Consider the following 23,397-nt stretch of genomic DNA (forward strand, 5'->3'; position numbering starts at 1 on the left):
ATGAACACTTATCTGTTATGAACATATATTTTCTGAGTACAGCTTCCAAGCTCTTAATAGGCCTCCAGAAGGAGACAGGCTGTTGCAGAAAATCCATCATTTGTCAGACAAAAATAACATATCAGAAAACACCAGCAAAGACAACCTCATGGTAAGTGTGACAGCTTGAGAGAGAGTTTTTCCTCCTACCCTTTCTTCTTCATCTTTGACTCTCTTTCACATCTGCATACTGTAGCTCACAAATGACAGACATGGTTATCTGTCTTAGGGTGGAGGAACCGAGTTCCTGCCAGGAGAATCCACCTTAGGTCTTGATGAAGAGATGCTACAGGTGCTGGATGCTGTTGACACTGTAAAGCATGCAGCTAACAACACTTGTCCAACAACAGTAAACAGAGATGCACAGGAAGAGTCAGCATCATCAGCTGCCTTTGCCCCGTCACGGTCTCTTGCTCCAGCTGCACACAATAAGAGGGAGAGGAACAGACCTCTTCAACCCTCAGACCAAGGAACCCACACAGCCCCCGTGGCTCAGGAGGGAATGTGTGGGCGTAATGTTAATGGTAAGAGACCAGCGGATTGCAGAGACATTGTTCTGAAGCTTCTTTTCAGTGAAGACTCAGAGGAAGGAAAGGAGGCTCAGAGGGACCCAGAAAAAGGCCAATCGCTGGCTGCTTCTCTCTGCATCAGCAAGCTATCACGTCAAGGAATAAAAAACAGTCAGCAGGCAGGCAACTCCACCATGTGAGTTTGACATTGCTTTTTTGACATATCTGAACTTTTCTGTAATGAAATGTTTCATTTAATCGCTGTGTTTCATCAGGCAGAAGTGTACTTCCAGAAGCAAGACCTCTGCTCTTGGCAGCGAGGAAAGTGAATCCAGAAAGAACGCTGATCCACATCTTGATGTATCCAGAGACTACATCTTGTTCAACCCCACACACCTGGCAGCTGCCATGAAGAGGGCCAGACTTCAGCAGTCATTACAGAATCAATCTGCCTCTGTGCTCACTATCCCCAGTGGATTAGAGCTCAGTACTCTCGCTGACACTTTACCTCAGCCAGGTGAATTCTTTTAAACACACCCATAAAACCTTCTTTTAGGCTTATATTTTATTCCTTTGTTATTATTTCTGTATGTGTTATTGATCCCTAAAAGTTCACACCTTGTTGGCCCAGTTTGTCTGATTTAACTGCAATCCATTGGCTTCAGAAAGTATTCAGCTTTCTTTACTGGATTGTATGGTGATTTTATCTACAACACAGTAATACTTTCTGAAATGACTCTACATTTACAGTTTGATTTAATGCAGTGTGTAAAGGGGATATGTTATGTGTGCTGTACTGTAGGCAATGCCCTGTGTGCTCCTGCAGAGCAAGCTGAAAAGCTTCTGTTATCCAGCTGGGGTTTGCCAAAACCTGTACTAGAATGTTACGAGAAACATGGAGTGACTTGCATGTTCGAGTGGCAGGCTCAGTGCCTCACCGTCGGACAGGTGCTGCAGGGGGGTAACCTGGTATACTCTGGTAAGAAAATGAATGTTGTAAGAAAGTGATTCAAGGAGTCGGTCACAGTTAGCTCATTTTTAACTTTTGAATTCTCCACTGTCAGCCCCGACTAGTGCTGGAAAAACTCTGGTGTCTGAATTGCTGATGTTGAAGCGTGTGTTAGAGACCAAAAGAAAAGCTCTCTTCATTTTGCCCTTTGTCTCTGTGGCCAAAGAAAAGATGCACTACCTTCAGGTGAGGAAGAGGTTGATAAAGGATGCATGCATGTTGTTTTGGACACAGTCATGTCTATCTGTGTGTGTGTTTATCTCCAACTAACAGACTTGTGTCTCTACACCTGTAGACTGTATTTGTGGAGGCAGGAGTTCGTGTGGAGGGATATATGGGTAGCACTTCAGCTGCCGGAGGCTTCGCAGCACTGGATGTGGCTGTTTGCACCATAGAAAAAGCCAACTCTCTGATTAACAGACTCATTGAAGAAAACAGTATGGGTCTACTGGGTAATACATCCAAGATAATTTTGTGTTGAGCTGAAGCAAGCTTAATCCACAGCAGGTTTTCATCACAAAGTTGTATTGTAAGGGCAGAACAAGATTTTATCATGAAGCAATTTCATAGACTAAAACACAAATTGATTAATTGGAAAAACACACTAGATTAATAATTACTTATTGCAGCCCTTATTGTGTGTGTTCACGAATAGAACATAGAGTTTGAAAGTGTGTATTATTTCTGTGCCACTAGGTATGGTGGTGGTGGATGAGTTGCACATGGTTGGAGATTCTGGAAGAGGATACCTGCTTGAACTGCTCTTAACCAAAATCCGCTACATTGCGCTGAAGCAGAACACCACAGGGTCTGTGCGCCTGTCTGCTTTGTGTTTACAGTTATTAAATATTCTGTTCTTCTGCCACATGAGTTAACAAGTATGTCTTAATATTTCTTTTTACAGGTCTCTTTCTGAGGGTGTACAGATCATAGGAATGAGTGCCACCTTGCCTAACCTCTCCCTCCTGGCTAGCTGGTTAGGTGCCGAACTTTACCAGACAGACTACAGACCTGTACCCCTGCAGGAGCATCTCAAAGTGGGTTGCAACATCTATGACAAGAACCTGTCTGTGGTCCGGCAGTTCACTCCTGCACTCCACATTATTAAGGTAGCTGAGCCAGAGTATAGTCCAGAAATCATCCAGTATGTGTGTTATCACGACTGATGCACAGTCTCTCATGACAGTAATCTCTACTTAAAGGGTGATGATGACCACATAGTGAGCTTGTGCTATGAGACAGTGAGAGAGGGGCACTCTGTGCTGCTTTTCTGCCCCTCAAAGAACTGGTGTGAAAAACTGGCAGACAGCATCGCCAGAGAATTCTACAACCTCAGGCGTACTGGTGTGTAAAATTTAAATATTTCAGTAAAATGAGCTACTCAGCACATTTTTTTAATTTCAGACTGAGGTGAGGTAAAATTGTTGCTTGTTTTTAAAAGTATTTTGTGTTGCAGTGTGATCTCACACAGTCTAGAGGCCTGTACCTGCTTCACTGAGCCTAACATTGAGCATCCTGGATAACCCGGTACCACAAAGCTTGCTAATCAACTGGCTCTGATAAATCAGGGTTTTCCTATCTGGCTACAGCTCGTGAAAGAGGTGGAGTTAATTAGAAGCAACTTTGCCAGAACCATGAATGAAGTACTGAATATAATATGAGATGGAGCAGTGATACCCGTGGGGAAAATTGTTTATAGCCAGAGCAAAAAATGACATTGATCTTTTTTTGTCTGATGATGAAGAAACTATTGTGAACATATGTTAGTAAAAAAGTGACAAATGTCCAACAGTTTCTGCTGCCAGAGCAGAGAAGAGAGGGCAGTGGAGAGGAGTTACACCTCAAGTCATATGCTCATTCAACAATGTATGGATTATTTTTTTAACTAAATACCATCATCACAGTCAGGAATCAAATAGCCTAACCTTTGTGCATTTCAAATACAGTGTTGATCATCATGTAGGCTGTAGACTCCCTAGGTTTGTTATAAACTCTGCTTTAAATCAGAGTGACCCAAGGAAAGCCTGAAGTAGCACGATATGACTGCTCTATAGAAATATCAATTTGCTATTTATCACTTTAATGCTGACTCTGTCCCTGTCAGGAGCCTGTAGGAATGATCCCTCAGCTTTTCCAGTGATCTGATTGGTCAGTGTTTGGGCACTTGATAGCACTTGATAAGTTTTGATCCGATCCTCTGAATTGAACCTTCTCCCGAGCAGGTTAGCTGTGTAGCACAAGTTACTGTGGTGATCTAGACTGATTAAAAGTGAGCCAGCTTTGTGGTACTAGAAAACCTGAGCTGAGCCCAGAGTTAGCTGCATAAGCCACTACTGTTGCTTCATTGTACAGGCCCCTGGTTTGTAGTGTCATGTAAAGTAAAATATGCATTATCTGGGTGATATGTATAAAGAAATATCTGGAGAGTTTAGACTGTGGTGGCTTTCTTTCAGCTCAAGGTGATATGGACCCCTTGCCAGTGTGTCTGGACCAGGAAGGATTAGTAGATGTTATAGCGCAGTTGAAACGGACTCCTGCTGGCCTAGACCCCATCCTCCAGCGAACTGTGCCATGGGGGGTGGCCTTCCACCACGCAGGTGAACACACCTAACACAACCTGTTAACCACAACAAAATGCGGGCTGCATGTAAACAAGATAAAGGTTGTCTATACTGTGTATTTTCTTTGTAGGGTTGACATTTGATGAACGTGACGTGTTGGAGGGAGCTTTTCGTCAGGGCATGGTCAGAGTCCTGGCAGCCACTTCTACCCTTTCTTCAGGGGTTAATCTCCCAGCTCGCAGGGTAATTATTCGAACCCCTACATTCAATGGACACTTGTTGGACCCACTCACATACAAACAGATGGCTGGGAGAGCAGGGAGAAAAGGAGTAGACACTACAGGTATGGAGAAAGACAGGGCAAAGAAATAAAAGGCATAGAATAAAATTGATTATCACTATCACAAGAGCAAATGAATATGATCAGCATTTAAAAAAAAAAAACAGTGTTACTCCTTTGATCTTATGTAGTTATGTTTGCCGTCTTTCAGGTGAAAGTGTCCTGGTGTGTAAGGAGGCTGAGCGACAGAAAGGTATCTGTCTCCTTAAGGGTACTCTTCAGCCAATCAGGAGCTGCCTGGTGAGAAGGGAAGGGGAAGGTGTCACCACTAGCATGCTGCGAGCCATTCTAGAGGTATGATTTATACTCTCATTTCTTGGCGCACATGGAAATGACTCATGGGCTATAAATAGTTTATGAGGAATTCCTCCTTGGAGAGTAGCTACTTCACTCTATGGAGGCTGCTGATGTATGGTCAGATTAGAGTGACAAAACAAATTTCTGTCCAATGAACTCCATAATTGTTTTATGTCCCTTACTTATTTATTTATTTGTCCCTACCATGCAGATCATTGTCGGCGGTGTAGCTAGCACTCCACAGGATGTGACATTATATGCTTCGTGCTCTCTACTGGCTGCCAGCATGAAATGTGACAGCAAAAATGAATTAATTGAAGAGACCAGCAAAGGAGCTATTGAGGCCTGTGTTGAATGGCTGATGGAGAATGAATTTATTAGTATCCAGAAGGACGGACAAGGTACTGCAACAGTTGTTACTCTTATTATGTGCTATGTCCATTCTTTACTTGATATCACTGCTACATTTTGAAGTAGACCTCTAGTAATTAATATCTGCTATTTCCTAAAAATTGACTGCAATTTAGCAAGAAGTTGCATGTAATGAAAATAAAGATGCTCAAATTTTTTTCCTTTAGTTATACATCATACAGTACTTTATTAAAAGTATCAAAAATCAGCTTTTCTCATCTTTGCCATTACAGTAACTATTGTATATCTTTGTGATAGATGAGCGGTACTGTCCGACTCAACTTGGTGCTGCCACCCTGTCCTCTTCCCTCTCTCCCCCTGAAGCTCTGGGAATATTCGCAGATCTCCAGCGCGCCATGAAGGGCATTGTACTGGAAAATGACTTGCACATTCTGTATCTGGTATACGTCTTGCATTATAACTTGTTTAATAGTTTGTCAGCTTTAGTCGCCCTCCACTGTCCCTGAATCCTCAGCAGTGCTTTGCTAGTAGTAACTAAATTTGAATCTTATCACTAAATCAAGCCACACTTTCTTTTGACCCAAAGTGCCCCCCCCTCAAACACATATCATACAGAAAAGTGTAGTAACAGAATTTTATGTCCAAACCCTCCTCAGATCACCCCGTTGTACGCAGAGTGGACTACCATAGATTGGTATCACTTCTTCTGTCTATGGGAACAGCTCTCGTCATCAATGAAGAGAGTAGCAGAACTGGTGGGTGTCCAGGAAGGTTTTCTCGCACGGTCTGTCAGCGGGAAACTTGTCGCCAAGACAGAAAAGCAGTGTAGACAGATGGCAGTTCACAAACGGTAAAGCACATACTTGTGTTAATTATACATGCTATGTAGTGTGTATCTTAGTATTGGCTAATATCTCTTCTCATGTAGGAACCTTTATGAATCATAGAATATTCCATTTTTGAATATTATATTTATGTATATAGTTCTTTATATGTAGTTATTGTTCATGATGACATTGCTTTTTCCAGATGTTTGTGCTATTGTGTCTTCTTGCTGTTTACGCAGTGTTTCTCAACACTGATTAAAAAGTGACTCAGAGCAGGCACTAAAAAAAACCAGTCAGTAATTTATCTCCAGAGAGTCAACCAACAGAGAAAGTTTTTAAAATGTTTCAATCACTTAGGTCTTTTTTTTTTTTTTTGTCCCTTTACATGCTCTCTTTGTTTGCAGGTTTTTCACCACCCTCGTGCTACATGATCTGGTGAACGAGGTACCTTTGGGAGCAGTTGCATTGAAATACAACTGCAATCGTGGGCAGTTACAGTCTCTTCAGCAGTCTGCTTCTACATATGCAGGTACATGCTTAAGAGTATCACTGAGTGGTTTTGAGAGCATCTGGGAGTCTACAACACAGGATATGTTACACTGTGGAACATACTGACTTTGAATTCTACATAAGATTTTACAGTGAAAAGTGGCTGTGTGTGTCTGGACCAAATATAGTAACTTGATGCAGAAAGCAAGAGCACTTTAGAATGATAGCTGTACACTAGAAACATCATCCCATTAGCTAATGTTTCTGCACCAACATGCTTTCTTCAGAGCCACGTATGCATCCATCATGCATAAGTGCTCATGCTTCCTGCATTAAATTACCTTGAGAGGGTTCTGTTATGCTTACATGTGGCTCAGAACAAGGCTGTCTGGGTGTGATTCCACATCCTGTGAATGATGCTGTGTATTATCAATGACTGATCAAAGCAAGCTGCACAGTAATTGGTTGGTTGAAACCTAAAGAAATCCAGAAGCAAAAGCAACATTTTAATAATTACTCAGTGTCTGTAAATTACATGCTCAGGTCTGCAACTTCCAGAAACAATTAGTCTTTCCTTTCATCCTGCCATTCCTTAGGTATGGTAACAGTGTTCTGCAAGCGTCTGGGCTGGCACAACATGGAGCTGCTGTTGTCCCAGTTCCAGACCAGGCTGAGTTTTGGAGTCCAGAGGGAGCTGGTCGACCTGGTCAGGGTTTCCCTCTTGAATGCAACACGAGCCAGATCACTCTATGCACAAGGGCTCTGTACTGTCGCTGAACTAGCTAGGGCTACTGTAGCTGATGTGGAGAAAGCCTTGAGGAATGCAGTCCCATTTAAGAGGTGGGTGTGTCTATGATTGTGCTGATGTTCTTTTAAGATACAAATGCATATTAGGTAAACAAGTATATTAGTCCCTTGACAACACACAAGCATAATAAGGGTAATCAGCAGAGTGGAGGTTCCATCATCAGTGTACACTAGGGGTGTGACAATACAGTTAGTTCATGAGACAAGATGATACACAGTACTGGGTTCACAAGAACAAGATCAGATGATATTTTAACACTATTTTTAAGAAATTTTTAATGACGAAATATTTGACTGGAAAAAAGGTGTTTTATTTGACTGAAAGTCACAAAATGCAAACTAGTGCAGGTGCATTTTGAAGTGTTTTAACTAGGTGACATCATCTGGCAAAATGTTTTGTTGACCGATCACATATGGGGAATAAAAGGGGGACTTCGAGGCCCATGGCGCAGGAGGCTCTTTTGTTTACCTTGTTAGCATTAGCGTTCACTGCTTTTCACTGTGGAATTTGGGCCACAATTAATGCACCACAACAACACAGCATGTATTTCTGTTTTTATTGGGTGTTAAATTGTGTTTTTTTTAATCTATCAGTGCCGACACACTGGTGGTAGAGTAGGTTACATTAGCGGCATGGCTAACAAAAATACAACAGAAACTCATGAGCTGTAAACATGAATAAAGCCACTCATGTCAACCCATCACAATCTGGCCATATTGTACGTGCCTACAGCACACCCCTGCAGCCCCTCAGCCCCCTGACCAATGCAACTCCATGCAGGGAGTTGTGTTTTTGCTGGACTAATGTGAATGTACCGTTACTTTGCCATCACACTCTGTCATACTGGCTGCTATGCCTCGATGAGAAATACCGTCATGTTTTAATATCACCAGCTCTCGTTACACCCCTAGCTTACACATATCGATTTTTATGATGAAGTAAAGAAGTTGTAATTAAAAACTAGACATATTTAAATTGGTCTGTTAAGGGGGAATATACTGGCATTCCCTGAGCACTTTTAAACAGCAAACCTGCTATAAATATCTGTACAAATATGCCCAAAACAACAGAAGTACCCAGTGAAAACAAAATCAAAAATACATCTGTCCCAGAATATGTCAAGTATATTAAAAAATATAAAATAAAAGTATATACCCATAAATAAATACTGTTACACTGCTACTGCAAACATGCTCCCTTACTTTGGAAATCTTAAAGACTTAGGAGCAGGTTCAGTCCTGTAAACCCCAATTACAAGCTAAGCTTGTATATAGCATGTACAACTATATCATCAGCACATATATAATCTCCCTGAAATATTACCCCAGTTTTGAAGCTTGTATTTTACTGTTCCTCAGCTCCAAACGCGCAGTAGATGAGAGTGAGATGGAGGCAGCTGAGAGACGGAGCCTCCGCTGCGTCTGGGTGAGCGGTGGACGGGCCCTGACGGAACAGGAAGCAGCAACTGAGATAGTGTCCGAGGCAAGGCTCCTCCTTCAGGAAGATCTGGCCAAGCTAGGAGTACAGTGGGACCCAACCACACTTCCTCTTGAAGCACCTACTGGCAACAGCCCTGATAACCATCACAACAGCGACTCTGCCAACTCATCTGGCTGCATCACTGCACAAGAACCAAAGGCAGAAAAGAGTAAAGATTATCAGGAGAGAGACAGGCTTAAGAAAAGTGAGAGTAGGAATATTGACATGCATAGAGATGAGATTCAGGAAGAATATAAACAAGAGAAAAGAATGGCTGAAAGGAAAATTGAGAAGCCAAAGGGAGAAGTCAGGAGAGAGGCAGGGGAGCTCAAACCTCAGGAGACAGAAATCAACAGAAAATTGGAGGACCACAAAAAGGAAGGCAGCAGAGAAACAGAAATTGGAGTAAGAGATAATGAATTGCCAGTGGAAAGAGACAAAGTAACAAAGAAAGAAGGGACAAATACAAAATTATGCATGACAAATGACACTGAAAATACAGATGAAATAAGAGAAGGAAAAAAGTACATAAGGTCAGAGCAAGAGAAGGAACCGTGCAAAAAATCAGAGGAGAGAGAAGGCATGAAAAGTGAGAAAAGTGAAGGTATAGTCTCAGTTGGAGCAGGGGGTCAACAAGCAAAACGACCCATTCCTGAAAGGAGCCTGACACAGGAATTGGCTGATATTGTCTCCAGTCTTCCTTCTTTGCTGCCACATCCTCAGCCTTTACCTTCTCCAGAGCTACCTCCTCGTTTTAGAGCACCAATATCCCGGGTAGAAGAACAATTAAATGCTTCTACAAGGACAGCAAAAGGAGATGGTATCACAGGGCTTCCTGTGTCACCTTTCCAACTAGGTAGACTGAAGCACATGCAAGCCCTAAGAAAAGTCCTCCACTCCATACAAACTGACAAAAGCCTACAAAATAATGTAGAAACTAGGCAGACTTCCTGCCTGGCCTCTGTCCACGACCCTACACCTTCTGTCCAGGTGCCTACCACTGTTCAAGTGCCTGACCATGTGCCACAAACTCCCCCCACAGTTTCTGCTCCTTCAAATGCAGACACATTAGATTCTCCTCAGTCTGTTTCTCCTGCCTCAGTTCCCCTTTTTTCTCCTGAGGCCAAGCGAAGAAGGACAGAGGGTGAGGAAATAGATAAGTTCTCATCTCCTGAGCTATTCACAGGAGAAGAGAGATATGAAGAAGTCCAAGGAGTTGTTAAAAAAGGAGAAGAGAGTTTTGGGGACAGTTTTGAATTGGACACTCAGACAGAAAAAATCATTATTCAACAGACAATCCAATCCAGAAATGGGAATGGTAGAAGTATGAATCAGTTGGTAGAAACAGAAAAGACAAGAGAGGATGAAATGGTAGAGACAGCTGCTGAGATGGAGAGCAACACAGATCACAGAAGAAATGAGCTTGAAGCCCCTGACAAAGCATGTCCCAGATTCAGTATTTCTCTCACAGAGAGCCAAATGGAACTCATCCTTAACACCAGCCACCAGGTGACAAAAGTCATCAATTATAAGGATTGTAAACAGGAAATACAAATGTTTTGCCTGATTAATAAGGATATGCTCCTGTTTTCACAGATTTCTCCTGGTCCTGGTGGTGGTGATGAAAATGAAGGTAGTAGTGATGATGGCAACCAGGTTGCTTCTGAGAGTATGAACAGAAGCAGTAGCTTCCTGTTTGACAGTCTGTTCGATAGCTCCCTGCTGGCTAGCCTGAGCCCACATCAGAACCTTCAGCAATCAGACGAAGAGGAATGTGTTGGCCAGGGCATCCAAGATGAGCTGCCTCTTCTGTCGACCCAGGAGCGACGACGCAGTGAGCTTCTCGCCAACCAAGAGGCGGACAAGCAGGAGGCAATCCAATGGGGCGAGTCGTCCTTCAGCTTGTCAGAGTGGGGTGACATGCTGTTGGTGGGTGAACATTTCCTGGAGAGGCAGAGCCACCGCAGACATTCAGAGAAAACACAAAAAGAGCAGGGAGCATTCCAACCCAACGCAGAGTGTGTCCTGCCTGAGCAACGTGTGTCAGATTCACAGTCTGAACCCAGTCAGTTACAGCCACAGCCTGACTGCATTACATCTCAACATGAGCTCACCAAGGGCAAAGACAAGACTAATCGAGGCCATACACGCCAAGTTAAGCAGTTCACTAGTGGCCAAAATAACAATAAACCAGACGGGGCACAGGGAAGGAGAAATGAAAGGGGTGAAAATGGAAAGAGGGTAGAAAAGGAAAGCAAGGAGGAGAAGGAAAAAGAAGAGAAAAAACTGACTGTTTTATTGTCAGATACTATGCCTGAAAGTACTCCTCGCTGCAGCCCTGGTTTACAAGAGATCTTTGACCTCTGGCCTAGCATGTCTGACCAGCCCTGGCAAAACACTCCAGCAGGCCACACAGCTACTCAAAAATTCACAAATGCTACAAACACAGTGCAAGCTCCAAACCTACCTCAGCCCTCAAAACAAGTGGGCCGAAAAAGGGGAAAGCTAAATGTGCAATCTACTGCTGAGAGTGATTCTCAACTTGTGCAACCCTCAAGACATGACACTAACCATGTCGCTGAGAGAACAGGCTCTGCTGGTGACCTTATTCCACCTTCCCAGGATAACCAGTTGACTCGATTACCCCTTCCTCCACAGCAGTCAGCAGCCCCAAAATGTCCTAAATTTCACCCAGGACACAGGAATCTATCAAAAGCTGTTTTTGACAATAAACAGCTAAAATTTACATTAGATCACCACCACAAACACCAGGTGGGATGGGAACCGAAGACTCTACCTGAACCTGACTTGAAGTCTGGTCCTCTGCTACATACTGACCAGAACGTCAGTCCTCCCTGGGATTGTGCTTCACCATCCTCCCCCCAACCGAAGCCTCCCTCTGATACAGATTCACCTGTGGCTGATGAGGGCTTCACTCTTCAGCTGTCCCAGGATGTATCGGTCTGTTCCAGCAACTCTGGGACCTTCTCCATTATAGATGTAGCAAGTGACAGGCACCTCTTTGACACTTTCATTCAAGAGTGGAAAACAAAGGAGCGGTATTCTCTGGCTTTGGCCTGTGAAATGCGGGAGCAAAGACAGCAGTCTGAGGAGGAAATAGGAGGGAAACACAAGAGAGGTAACCACAAAGGTGACATTAACCTACAGTGATATAAATTGCCAAGTACTGACCCTAGCTTTTTTGCCTCATCACCTACAGTACCAGTTGTTGTATCTCAAACGAAATGTGTTGAATGCAGTCTCCTCATCCACGCATGTGTTATCTGTACAGTGTCAGCAGCTCACTGGCAGCTTAACAGGGCTGATGGTTTTCCAGTAATTGACAGTGATGGACTGGTGTTAATTGGACTGTCTCTCTGCTGGGGAGCGAGAGATGCATACTACATATCTCTGCAGAAAGAGCAGAGCAAAGGTACTGACACATGCATACATGCACAAGCTCAGTCCTATAAAGTGTATCTGTAGTTTAGCCTGTCTGTTACCCCCTCAGGTTTGAGCTCCAGCTTGGCCCCTCCTCTCCTTGATGATGATTTGTTAGTAAGTGAGAGGCTGGAGCAGGTGAAGACCTGTCTGAGCAGGCCATTGGCGGGTCATAGAGGAGGTGTGGTTGTCACATATGACATCATCCAGGTGTATAAGATGCTAGTCCTGAGCTGTGGCATCACCTTGGAGGGCAACTGCGAAGACCCCAAGGTGAGAAAACCATACATGCTTTCACATTCAGGCATTCAGAAACTCAGATCTTCATTATTTCAGTTCAGGTGTTCATTTAAAATACAACTGGAAGGGCAGGGCAAAACATGGCAGAGTTATTTATATAACATTTATTACAGGTAAATGCAATGTGCATACAGCAACAAGTGGCATGGGATTATAGTAAAGTACAAGAATATACTAACAAACACTTAACCTGCCAAGCCACAGACCCACACACATAGAATGATGACAAAATCCTTCACTGTCCTCCTATGAACCTTTGATAAAATATCAGACTCGGTTGAATGTAGGTGGCGTGCTGGCTGGTGGATCCTGGCAGTGAGGAGAGGACACTAGCCAACATGGTGACTGTGTACTGTCCTGAAGAATTGCCTCTGGTGGATGGACTGCTGCATGCACACTGTCCTCGTGTTAGGGCAGCAACAAAGAGTGTGCTCATACATGCTGTCATGAATCATCTGACTGGCCTGCTGGAGAAAGACGGCATGCTGGGTATAAACAGTGCACAGTTAATCATACAGTATTTTAGCAGTTGGAAGAACTGTGTTGAACATTAGTGATTTTGCTGTTGTTTTAATGTGTTGTATGCATGTGTCAGATTTATTTAGGAGCATTGAGATGCCTTCCCAGGTATGTTTGGCTCTGTTGGAATTGAATGGATTTGGCTTCAGCGTTGAAGAGTGTGAGAGACAAAAGCATATATTGCAAGCCAAACTCACAGCGCTGGAATCTCAGGCTTACAGCCTGGCTGGACACACCTTCTCCCTCACCAGCATCGATGACATAGCACAGGTTCAGTGCATGTTCCTCCCTATCCCAGACATGCTTTTGAACAGAATTTCAAATTTCTCTAACAGAGCAAAGCACAGTAGCAGTTACTGCCTTGAAACTTGTATATACTCACATGCATCCTGTAGGTGTTGTTCTTGGAGCTCCACCTGCCTCCAAATGGTGATGCGAGTGGATCAAAAAGTAAGAAGACTTTGGGCTACACCAGGAGAGGTGGTGGCAGAATTAGGCTTGGAAAGCAGTTCAGTACCACCAAGGTAAAGCTACTTTGCATTACACAAAATTATTACTGTTGTCATCAAGTAATGATAATGTAATAACTGGGAAGTGAAATGTCTTTAGTGTTTAAAATCAACTGAAATGATGTTGGCAGGATGTTCTGGAGAAGCTTCGTCCCTTGCACCTGTTGCCAGGGGTGATTCTGGAGTGGAGGCGGATCACTAACGCCTTGACTAAAGTGGTGTTCCCCTTGCAGAGAGAGAAACGATACCACCCTGTACTGGCTATGGAGAGAATATACCCCATTGTCCAGACACACACAGCCACAGGTAAAACACTTCTGTACATAGATACACTAAGACACTACATGCTCCCCTCTTTACCATATGCAATGCATTTCCTGTTGACTCACTTTTATGTCACAGGTAAACACATACTTTTGTAATGCAATACAATTATATTTGAAGTAAATATAAAGCATGCAGTGACCCAGCTCATTCTGCTGTTAGGTAGAGTGAGCTTCACTGAGCCCAACATACAGAACGTCCCCAAAGACTTTGAGATTTACATGCCCATGGAGGTGGATGAGAGCCCACGCGATGGCTGCCAAATGACCACCAGACCAGGGTAGGTACTGCCAGCCAGTGATTCTCAAAGTGGGGTCATGAGACAGTCAGGGAGCATTTGAGAGACAATGAATGATTAAAAATATCTCCAAGCATATAAAAGCAGGTTTCAAAATCATGAAAAAATAAGGAGTATTCTCTGCTCTGAAACGCTGGGCATGTGGGGTAAAGACACCGAAAGTGCACACAATCGCGGAAATGTACCGTGTGTCCTCATCATGGATGTATTAAGGGAGAACATGTAGGAAAGATGCATTTCTGGGACAAAGGCATAGGTAGCTAGCTAGCAAACTGTAGGCTGTGGTGATCTGTCCAGAGCACATCTGTGTTTTCTAATTTCTTACCTGCACAATAATTGCATGTTACACCCCAAACACACCCCTCCTTTAATGAGAAGATCAAGTACATTCCTTTTGCTACGTGTTGGGGCACTTGAACTGCTTTGTCTCATCATCAAATTACCGAAATAAACATGGATACCCCCAAACACCGCTTGTGCTAATACATTTTGATCAGACGCAGTGGATACTCAAAATAGGGCCCAAAGAGTTCAACTAACGCTTATTAAGACAGATCTAATTATATGGTTACTGTTCTTTTTACAGAAAGAAGAGATGTTCTGTGATGCCTTCAGTTGCAGCTGGGACTACAGAACAAGGCCCAGCCTTCTCAGTCAGGATGAGACACACCTTTATACCTTTTTCAGGTTACTATGATGATATAGTTGTTTTGTGTGGGGGATCACCTTTTCCGTCTGAAATACAGTTTCAGGCATAAAAGACATAAAAGGTGATCCCCCACACAGCTTTGTCCCTTTGCACTGTACGATAGGTGGAATGATACTAGCAGCCGATTATTCCCAGCTGGAGTTGAGGGTATTGGCTCACTTATCCAGGGATCGACGACTTCTACAGGTAATGATTTCGACAGGCTTATAAATATAGTGAAACATCAGAGAACTGGTAAACAAATATTTAACCACCCGTGTGTCGACCAGGTGCTGAATGGAGGAGCAGACGTGTTTCGCTGCATTGCTGCTGAGTGGAAAAGTGTTGACCCAGAGACAGTAAACGACAACCTTAGACAACAGGCGAAACAGGTACACCTAGGGCGGAAGGAGACAATAATATGGACACAGTCTCACCGGAAGGCTCACCAGTATGTGTATGTCTCTCCAGATTTGCTATGGCATTATCTACGGGATGGGAGCCAAGTCTTTGGGAAAGCAAATGGGAGTGGAGGAGAACGATGCAGCCTGTTACATAGAAAGTTTCAATGCCAGATACAAAGGTATATACTATTGTGGTTTCCATTCTTTGCAGTGTGTTCATTTAATGACACTATATCATTATACATACACATCTAATTGTTTGTACGTCCTGTTTTTTTTTTTGTGTTTGTTTTTCTGAATATCGAAATACACTCAGCAGTTTATTAGGTACACTCAGCAGTTTATTAGGTACACTCAGCAGTTTATTAGGTACACTTAGCTAAAACACATGCAGTCTAAACAGTCCTACAATAAATCCTTCCTTTCTGAAGGTGATAATGTTCAGGTTTTGTAGAAACGGAGCCTATATTTAGTCCAGCCTTGTTTAAAAATGAGGCTAAATAGCGGAAACACTTCTCTGTATAATGTAGTACAGTTTAACACCACCACAAACTTCAGCCACCAAATTAATTATCCAGTTTTATCAGTACCTCTAAAACAGTTTAAACCAAAACTGATTAACTTCATGAATGGATGATCTGTTGCAATACTGTTGTTAGATTGCATTAGTTTTAACTTGGTGTATCTAATAAACTGCTAACTGGGTATACATATAAAGTTTCAAAAATGGGTCTCCATAAATATTAACACGTCAATTGAGTAAATTGTCAGAAAAATTAAATGTCCATGTCCTGTTTTCTTGTTTTTCAGGGATCAGTGCTTTCCTTAAAGAGACAGTAAAGAACTGTATAAAGAACGGTTATGTTCAGACTCTGACAGGCCGTAGGAGATACCTACCTGGAATCACTAATACCAACGCGCACATCAAAGCTCAGGTAAAGAATGAGAATCCAAGGTATGTGATATATTTGTGAATTTTTTATTTTTTTATGTTGTCCGTACCTCATACCTTTTCTGTCTTTCTCTCTCATCCAGGCAGAGCGTCAGGCAGTGAACACAACTGTCCAGGGTTCAGCTGCAGACATAGTTAAACTTGCCACTGTGAACATCCAGAAGCGACTGCAAGAAATCTATCCTGAGGCTCCACTGTCTCACCAGCACACACGCTCAGGTGACACACACTTAACTTTCTTCAGTCAAACACTGCAGGCAGGCAGCGTTTCCCCTTGTATCATTTGAAAACCTGTCTGATCATGTCAGCGTTGTCCATTACAGTCAGCAATCAGTGCCGGGTTCGGACGCCTCATCTCAGAGGAGCCTACTTTGTCCTGCAGCTGCATGATGAGCTCATCTATGAAACCACAGAGGAAGATCTCATACAGGTATGGGCAGTTTCCTCAATTATGAATTCCTCTGTGGTCCATGGTGAATGTGTTTGCTTAGGGAAACAGCTATTACTTCTGGACTGACAAAGATTAGTTATAACAAATATATATATCCTTAACTCTAAAATAAATAAAATAGTATTTTCAGCAATCTCCATATAGAGACAAACCTGTACCCACGCTTAATGTTGGTCAGTGTGTCAGTCCTGGATCAGCTTATTCATCTGTGCCACAGACCGCTGTTGTTGTTCAAAAAGGATTAAAACCACATCAGTGAAACACACCGCTGTACTGGGTGATGTGTCTTAATTAGCAAAACCCAGACCTGAGCATGATGAATGCAAAGCAGCTTACACAAAATTTCACGCATGCACCTGTGACTCTGACTCGTGGGGTTTCGTTAGATAAAAAACGAGTTGCCCAGCACAACAGTGCGTTTCCCTGATGTGTTTTTAATCATTTTTGAAAAACAACGGAGATCTACAACCGTGAGTAGAGGCATTTCATTGTTGGTTTTAGCCTCTGTATGGAGAGTGCTGAAAATACTATTCTATCTTTTAACAATGAACCTGACAAAGTGTCTGAAATAACCCGTACAAAAATTTCTGCATGGCTTTGTTCTTTGATGCAGTGCATTTCCTGCATATACTTTAGTCTTTGTCTTTCTCCCAACTCCTTTCTGTCAGGTTGCACAGATAGTCAAGAGGGAGATGGAGTCGGCAGTAAAACTCTATGTAAAGCTTAAGGCCAAAGTCAAGGTGGGACCGAGCTGGGGGAACCTGCAGGACCTAGATCTATAATGTGAATGTTTTAATGTTTGAGTCCAAATCAAACACCATGATGTTACTGCTCGAAAACCTGGTATACCTGTAAATGGTAATGTAAATAAATACTAAAATATTTATTTGTAATCACTACAGTGGCAGCAATGAAATGTAAGAAGCCCAAGTCTGATTGCACTATGAACTCTGAAATATCACGTTTACTATTCTGTTTTCTAGCATGTGGTGTCAAAAACATTTAATATAAATTTATTACTGATATCACAGTACTAGTCATGATATTATACACAAGATGACACTCATGTAATAAAATGAAATGTTTTTATTCTATTTTTAAAAAGTCTATTTTGAACACTTGTCAACAAACAGCCAACAGTTGTTTTCAACATTTGTTAATGTGTAGGTTATAATTGTTTAGTCTATGAAACATTGAAAGAAAAAAAGCCCATCACACCTCCCGGACCTCAAGATGCATGAACAAAAAAATCTTTTATTGTTCGACCTAAAGTCCAAAACCTAAAAAGAATCAGTTTATAACAATACATGGCAAAGAAAATCCTCTTGTGTGTGAATTTAAACCTGGAGAATGTCTGACATTTGTTTACAACTTTTCCTTTGAAAGAATTACTGAAAAGCTTATTTGATTATCAGAACAGTTGCCAATTAATTGCCTTGCCTTTGACTAATCATTTCAGCTCTGTGATTCATTAAAACAAAGACTCGGAGCAGCTTTGACTCGGGAACATCCTGAAATCTCACGTTTTATTGGACCATTAGTTGAGTTGTCTGTCACAAGAACATACATAATTATCATTGTCACTCATTAACATGGTTTTGTTTCATACTTATTACATTCACTGCACTAGATGTATTGTCAAGATGATAGATGTCTGTGCAAAGTGAAATTCATCACCTCTGATCATGGGCAGAGAAATAAATGTGGTCTTGCAGTATTTTGTGTGACTTTAATCTCAGTTGTTTTGAAGACAGATGATAACCTGTAAGTGGACTGCATCTTCAGGTGGATCTCAATCTCAATACAACTAATTCCATTCAAAACTACACTGACATTATTGCCTGTATATCTCAATGCAGACCATTTCAATGACCCTTTACATAAGTTTCATGTGGACCTAAACAGAAAGGTGATTCACACCCCATCATAAATTTAAGGACAACTTTTGTTCAGCATTGATTAACCAGTGCACCATGAGTCAGAGCGCATCAACACAGGCTCAGCTTGACACAAAGTGACAAAAATGAGTAACAAATAAATACAAGTCATGGACACACATCCATAAGCAAATGCAACATAAGTCATGAATAGCAATGATTTTTTTTAAAGGTGTTTTAACACAATAGGAGTGTGATCCCAGATGTTTGTACAGCTGTTTTGCCTTTGTGGAAACAGCCATTGAACGAATGCTACTTAATAAAGAACATATTGTTCACCCAAATGTGTTAACTGATGTTAGTGCAGTCATTAGTTAAGCATTTCATAAGACAGGTAAGACTCGTAGCTATAGCTAATAGGTGGTTTTAACCCTACTGTAAAGCGCAACACGCATCAGCTGTGTCACTGCATGTACGTACATCAGTGGACTGGGAGCAATGCAATAAAATAGCTGCTTTTCTGAAGCACTGATACTTGTCAATAGCACAGTGATGTATCCCAAAGAGTTGACATCAACCCTGTAATGAAGCACAACAGGACGCAGTGGTACGTGTTGCTCCTTAACATCTGGGTATTACTCCTGCCCTGTGCTATGAATGTGTATTTATGAGGTGGTCAAAAGAGAACAATCTGCATACAATGATAATCAGGATCTTTGGTGATTTTGCCTGTCACACCTTAAACTTATACAATAAATACTAGCTTGACATGTTGCTGTAAGGGGAGATGACCGCTGGCAAATTCTGTCACTGGCAAGATTTTCAAAGCCAATTAAGGGACTGAGGAAGACAAAGTCACTTCAGCGCCCCAACAGTCCTACCCCCCAAAGCCCTTTAAGGCCTAATAGATTTAAAACAGAGATGAGATTAATGGGAGTATGCAGGTTTTTGTAAACAGTTTAGTCAGACTCACTGCCCACAAACAGAAAAAGGTTATCAATTAAGGCATTGACACAGGCAGAGCTGCGTGTTTCCCCAGAGTATAAAACAGAAAGAAAATATTTGTACACAGGTACTGTTAAGTGCTATTCAAGCAGCATCTTGTTCCACAGGCTAGATCGGAGGACAGAAAAACTGGGACCAGGACTGTCTTGCTCCATGTAGGATAAAGAGGGGGCATGTGCAGGGGCCAAGAGCTTTTCCCTTGTCAGATAACATCCAGAGGGCAAGCTCTTGGCCCTGGTCCACTTTACTGGGGTATGACAATTTACATCAAAGGGAAATAAGGACACAAGAGGTTTGAGGATGACATCTAGGAAGATGTCAGGGCATCTAACCATTGTGGCTGAAGTAATACCTGACAGGAGGACCTGGGAGGTCCTCGTCTCCATCTGCTTCTGGAGCAAATGACACGGTGAGGTCGACGTAGCGACGGTCCGCTGATGGCTTGATCAGCTTTTGCATCCTAGAGAGACAGAGACAGGGTTAACTACATCTGTTCAGTTTAGACTACACATGAATCATTTAAAAATCATTTCCCATTAGTTTAGAAGAGCACAAAAACAAGATCTGATACATTTGATATGCTTTGCCAAATACCTTTAGGTCCAGCAATATAATATTTAGGATATAAGAAAAAATATTTGGGGCATCAGGAAAAAGAACACCCGTTTCTAGGTAAGGCACTCACGTTACTTTGAGTCTCTTCGAGTGTCCAGGCATCACAGGCACATAGAGCATCTTCACACCATGAACGACCATAGTGGGTTCGATACCATACTTTTCCTGACATAAAACAAGTTATGAAAAAAAAATTTTGTTTGGCAATAATACACAACACAGAGATGAACTAAAAGTAAGATGCAAGCGAGCAATGTTTTCTCACCCCCACTGTATTCATGAAGTCAGATAGAGTGAAGTCCTCATGGCCAAAGACAGTCCAACAGTCCCAGATGGAGAAATATATGTTGTCCCTGGGAAAGACATCAGAGAGTGGTCAATACTCTGCATTTGTTGCCGTCTTGCAACTCAATCTTACACACAGTTTCTGTTGATGCTGCAATATAGTAAGGTGTGGTAATATGGGTAACACACCTGGAACCCCAAATAGCAATGCTATCCTGCCAGGAAAAAAAAACAACTGTTTCTCACATTTAAATAGTGTGAAAAACGGTAAGATGGACAACCTGTACCTGATGAGTGTCCGTTTCACTGGGGCAGGCTCGGTGAGCACCACTTCAGGGATGGCCAAGTTAAAGAAGCAGTTTCTGAAAGATTCAAACCTGTAGCCTCCAACCACCTTGATCAACTCAAGGGCCACCTTACATCAAAATAACACAAAATTAAGGATATATTATTGATATTAAACAGTGGAATTAATTTCACCAATTCAACCACACTTTCCAGTATAGACAGCTGAGGTGTGAAGTTTACATACAGCTTGGTTAACTGCATCCCAATTCACTTAACTATTCTGAACATTTCATTTCAATATATTGTCCCTCTGTCAGTTCACTTAGTCCAAATACTTTATTTTGATGATGGAAAACTTAAATAGAATAGTTGAGAGAACAGGTCTAAAACACAGCCACAGCAAACCCCCCACTCTCCAATAGTGACAATTAACCTATCTGAAGCTTCTAAATTCATGACATCAAGTTTCTGAAGGTTCCAGACTGTTTAAAGAGTCAGTGAACTTAAAGTGTATGTAAACCAGTGGAATTCTGATATTGTAAATTATAAGTGAAATAAATGAGCCTCTGATCAACTGTGGGAAAACTTTGTTCTGGTTAAAGTAGACACCCTAACTGATTTGCCAAAAGACATGTTTGGTAACTTGAAGCAGAAGTGTATATAAACTTCGGACCACAAATGTATGTTCACCGACATCCTAATAAGTCTGAATGACTAGACAAAAATACTGATTGATATATATGCAAATTTTCAAACCTCCATATCTGCAAATAGAAAAAATTGTCTTTTCTTAATTTCCTAATTTCTGACCTCTTGAAAAGATAGTTTAAATATTTTTGCAAGACAGAACACATAACAGTGAGTTATAGTGAGCGAGTGCACTGAGTGACTGTTCTCACCAGTCCAGCCACAGCAGCTGTTGCCGTGGCGATAGCAGGGATGATCTTGCCGGCGATGCGTTTGGTCTTGAGTCTGTCAGCTGGCTCGATTAAGTACATCCTTGCTCTGAGAGCAGATGCTGATGCAACAAAATCCATGTGACCATTACTGTCATCGTCCTTTTCAAACTGTAGCGGACTCATTTGTAAGCACTCTACAGAGAATATATGAGAAAACAGACTCTTTATCACACACTTGTTACATAATATAACAATGAGATTTTAAAGGTGCATTAAGATTTTACACACTGTCTGAAAAATCAAGTGAAAAATGAGACAACACGTGGTGTTTCTCCACTATATTAGCCCCTTCCATGACACACTGCTGCCTACAGTGCTTCTGTTAGGATTCCAGCTTCACTAAAGACACATCCTGTAAATTAGCCCAGCCTGCCACCTAGTGAAGGTTTTAAGAATCATTTTTGAAATCTCAAGTACTCATTTCAAACAGCCAGCCATGAAGGATCCTTTGACTGCTAACATTTCAAAACAGTAGCCGTTAGACCTAAGAAATTGTGTTCTTTTGCACAGACAGAGTGGGGCACAGAGCAAAAACCAGGGTTAATTATTGGTTTGGCTTTTGTTAAAATCAGCCAAAGGATTCAAATTTGACTCAGATTTTGCTTCTGGATGTGTTAGCATTGAAAGCTAATATGCTTGTTTTGGTAACATTAGCGACCTAGCGTGGTCTTGATTTTAAATTGGGGGTAATATGAGCTTTTTGTAAAGTTGATGCTTTGTGTTACATTAGCAGTAACCAATCTTCTATTAGATTACTTATTAGTCAGCTAACACTAGCTTCAGACTGCAGGCTGTATTTTGTACAATATTGCAACCAGGCATCCTAGTTTACATTGTTGCGAGGAAAGAAGACGTGATAGGAGGGGCACAGAGTAGTTAGGAGCATCTTTCTGTCCGTTTATTTGAGTCTCACTAGACCCTCTAGTGGCTGAAAAGAAATTAGGTAGAGTAGCTTTGTTGTTTATTGAAAAACAAATTACTGCAATTTAGCTGTATTTGTCTTTGTTTTTGTACCCAGTGTGGCGCTGTCAGTAGCAATAGCTTGCTCCAGCTGTGTGATGGCCTCCCTCTCCTCTTCACTGCTCAGAGGCATCTTCAGTTGATCAGGCTTCTTTGCCGTCTCATCCGTCTCTATACACTGGACGGGACAGATCCACAACAAACAACAGTCAACAAGACTAGGATTTTTTTTTTTTAAGATCAGAAAGAAATTAAGGACCAGATCAATGGAGAAACTTACTTTCTCTAAGGGCCTGTACTCAGGAATCTTAAGGTTTGAGAGAATCCCGGTCACTGCCTCTTCAGACAGATCCTGATAGAAGTTGAACCAGTTAGTGAATAAGTGTGTGTGGTTGAAAGAGTATATGTGTGAGTGCTCATGACCTACCTTTTCTGAGTAAGGGATGTTATAAATCCATGCGAAAAGCCGGGCGGTGCTGACAATGAAAGTGAAGTGCCTGATGTGAAGAGAAGAAGGTTTATCTAGCTTGGATATGAAACATTCAACACAAGAACAGGTTAAAATGCAACACAAAAACTACAGTATAGTACATACAAAGAGTCTTTCAAGTCAAAATCAATAGGTGCTGGAGGTCTTTTTGGGGACTGCCAAAACAAACCTAAGAAAGAATAGAAAGGTTTCAATATATTTCTTGCTTTTAAGCATGCTTAATAATGTTGTTATGCATATTAAATGGTATACATCTATATCAAGTATACAGGTGTTTTATAAAAACTTACTTCCATCTTTTA

General features: G+C 41.8%; 4 protein-coding genes across 6 annotated transcripts in view; 2 read left to right on the forward strand and 2 right to left on the reverse strand.

The window, feature by feature from the left end:
• Nucleotides 1-257, reverse strand: part of ptpn9b (protein tyrosine phosphatase non-receptor type 9b) — an 11,466-nt gene extending 11,209 nt beyond the window's left edge. The window contains exon 1 of the mRNA XM_020624214.1: nt 190-257. The gene's annotated coding sequence lies outside the window, so the exon portion shown is untranslated. The remainder of the gene's footprint in view (nt 1-189) is intronic.
• Nucleotides 1-748, forward strand: part of LOC109974148 (uncharacterized) — a 948-nt gene extending 200 nt beyond the window's left edge. Inside the window, exons 2-3 of the mRNA XM_020624185.1 lie at nt 43-151; nt 269-748. Of these exons, the coding sequence (XP_020479841.1) occupies nt 43-151; nt 269-748 (589 nt within the window). The remainder of the gene's footprint in view (nt 1-42; nt 152-268) is intronic.
• Nucleotides 749-823: 75 nt separating this feature from the next.
• LOC109974159 (DNA polymerase theta-like) lies at nt 824-18,037 on the forward strand. Of its 3 annotated transcripts, none has more exons than XM_020624208.1 (32): nt 824-1,065; nt 1,351-1,527; nt 1,613-1,743; nt 1,853-2,009; nt 2,254-2,365; nt 2,462-2,666; nt 2,760-2,901; nt 4,011-4,154; nt 4,249-4,461; nt 4,610-4,752; nt 4,967-5,156; nt 5,425-5,567; nt 5,784-5,977; nt 6,359-6,483; nt 7,040-7,283; nt 8,610-10,239; nt 10,327-11,881; nt 12,023-12,163; nt 12,242-12,444; nt 12,759-12,960; nt 13,067-13,260; nt 13,386-13,514; nt 13,631-13,805; nt 13,986-14,103; nt 14,708-14,808; nt 14,934-15,016; nt 15,100-15,201; nt 15,281-15,392; nt 16,024-16,148; nt 16,249-16,384; nt 16,474-16,595; nt 17,285-18,037. In XM_020624208.1, exons 1-32 carry the CDS (start codon nt 957-959, stop codon nt 17,396-17,398), a joined length of 7,671 nt encoding a protein of 2,556 aa, XP_020479864.1. In that variant the 5' UTR covers nt 824-956; the 3' UTR covers nt 17,399-18,037. The 3 variants fall into 3 exon arrangements, with proteins under 3 accessions (XP_020479864.1, XP_020479866.1, XP_020479865.1); XM_020624210.1 differs by having other exon boundaries at nt 16,489-16,595; XM_020624209.1 differs by having other exon boundaries at nt 10,327-11,869.
• A 90-nt stretch (nt 18,038-18,127) lies between these two features.
• Nucleotides 18,128-23,397, reverse strand: part of uba6 (ubiquitin like modifier activating enzyme 6) — an 11,615-nt gene continuing 6,345 nt past the window's right edge. Inside the window, exons 23-32 of the mRNA XM_020624215.1 lie at nt 23,386-23,397; nt 23,201-23,264; nt 23,033-23,102; nt 22,886-22,957; nt 22,660-22,783; nt 21,586-21,779; nt 20,686-20,813; nt 20,379-20,466; nt 20,184-20,278; nt 18,128-19,958 (exon numbers count right to left, since the gene is read on the reverse strand). The exon at nt 23,386-23,397 is cut by the window's right edge and continues 37 nt beyond it. Coding sequence (XP_020479871.1) covers nt 19,826-19,958; nt 20,184-20,278; nt 20,379-20,466; nt 20,686-20,813; nt 21,586-21,779; nt 22,660-22,783; nt 22,886-22,957; nt 23,033-23,102; nt 23,201-23,264; nt 23,386-23,397 — 980 coding nt within the window. The 3' untranslated portion in view covers nt 18,128-19,825. The remainder of the gene's footprint in view (nt 19,959-20,183; nt 20,279-20,378; nt 20,467-20,685; nt 20,814-21,585; nt 21,780-22,659; nt 22,784-22,885; nt 22,958-23,032; nt 23,103-23,200; nt 23,265-23,385) is intronic.

Source organism: Monopterus albus, unplaced genomic scaffold, assembly GCF_001952655.1.
Source record: "Monopterus albus unplaced genomic scaffold, M_albus_1.0 scaffold322.1, whole genome shotgun sequence".
NCBI classification, from domain to species: Eukaryota; Metazoa; Chordata; class Actinopteri; order Synbranchiformes; family Synbranchidae; genus Monopterus; species Monopterus albus.

Excerpts from the sequence above, each read along its gene's own strand:
- LOC109974159 (XM_020624208.1), top strand. The coding sequence starts at position 957 with ATGAAGAGGGCCAGACTTCAGCAGTCATTACAGAATCAATCTGCCTCT. Across the intron at positions 10,240-10,326 it reads TCCTTAACACCAGCCACCAG|ATTTCTCCTGGTCCTGGTGG; the intron begins GTGACAAAAGTC and ends CTGTTTTCACAG. Across the intron at positions 15,017-15,099 it reads GGGATCGACGACTTCTACAG|GTGCTGAATGGAGGAGCAGA; the intron begins GTAATGATTTCG and ends TGTGTCGACCAG.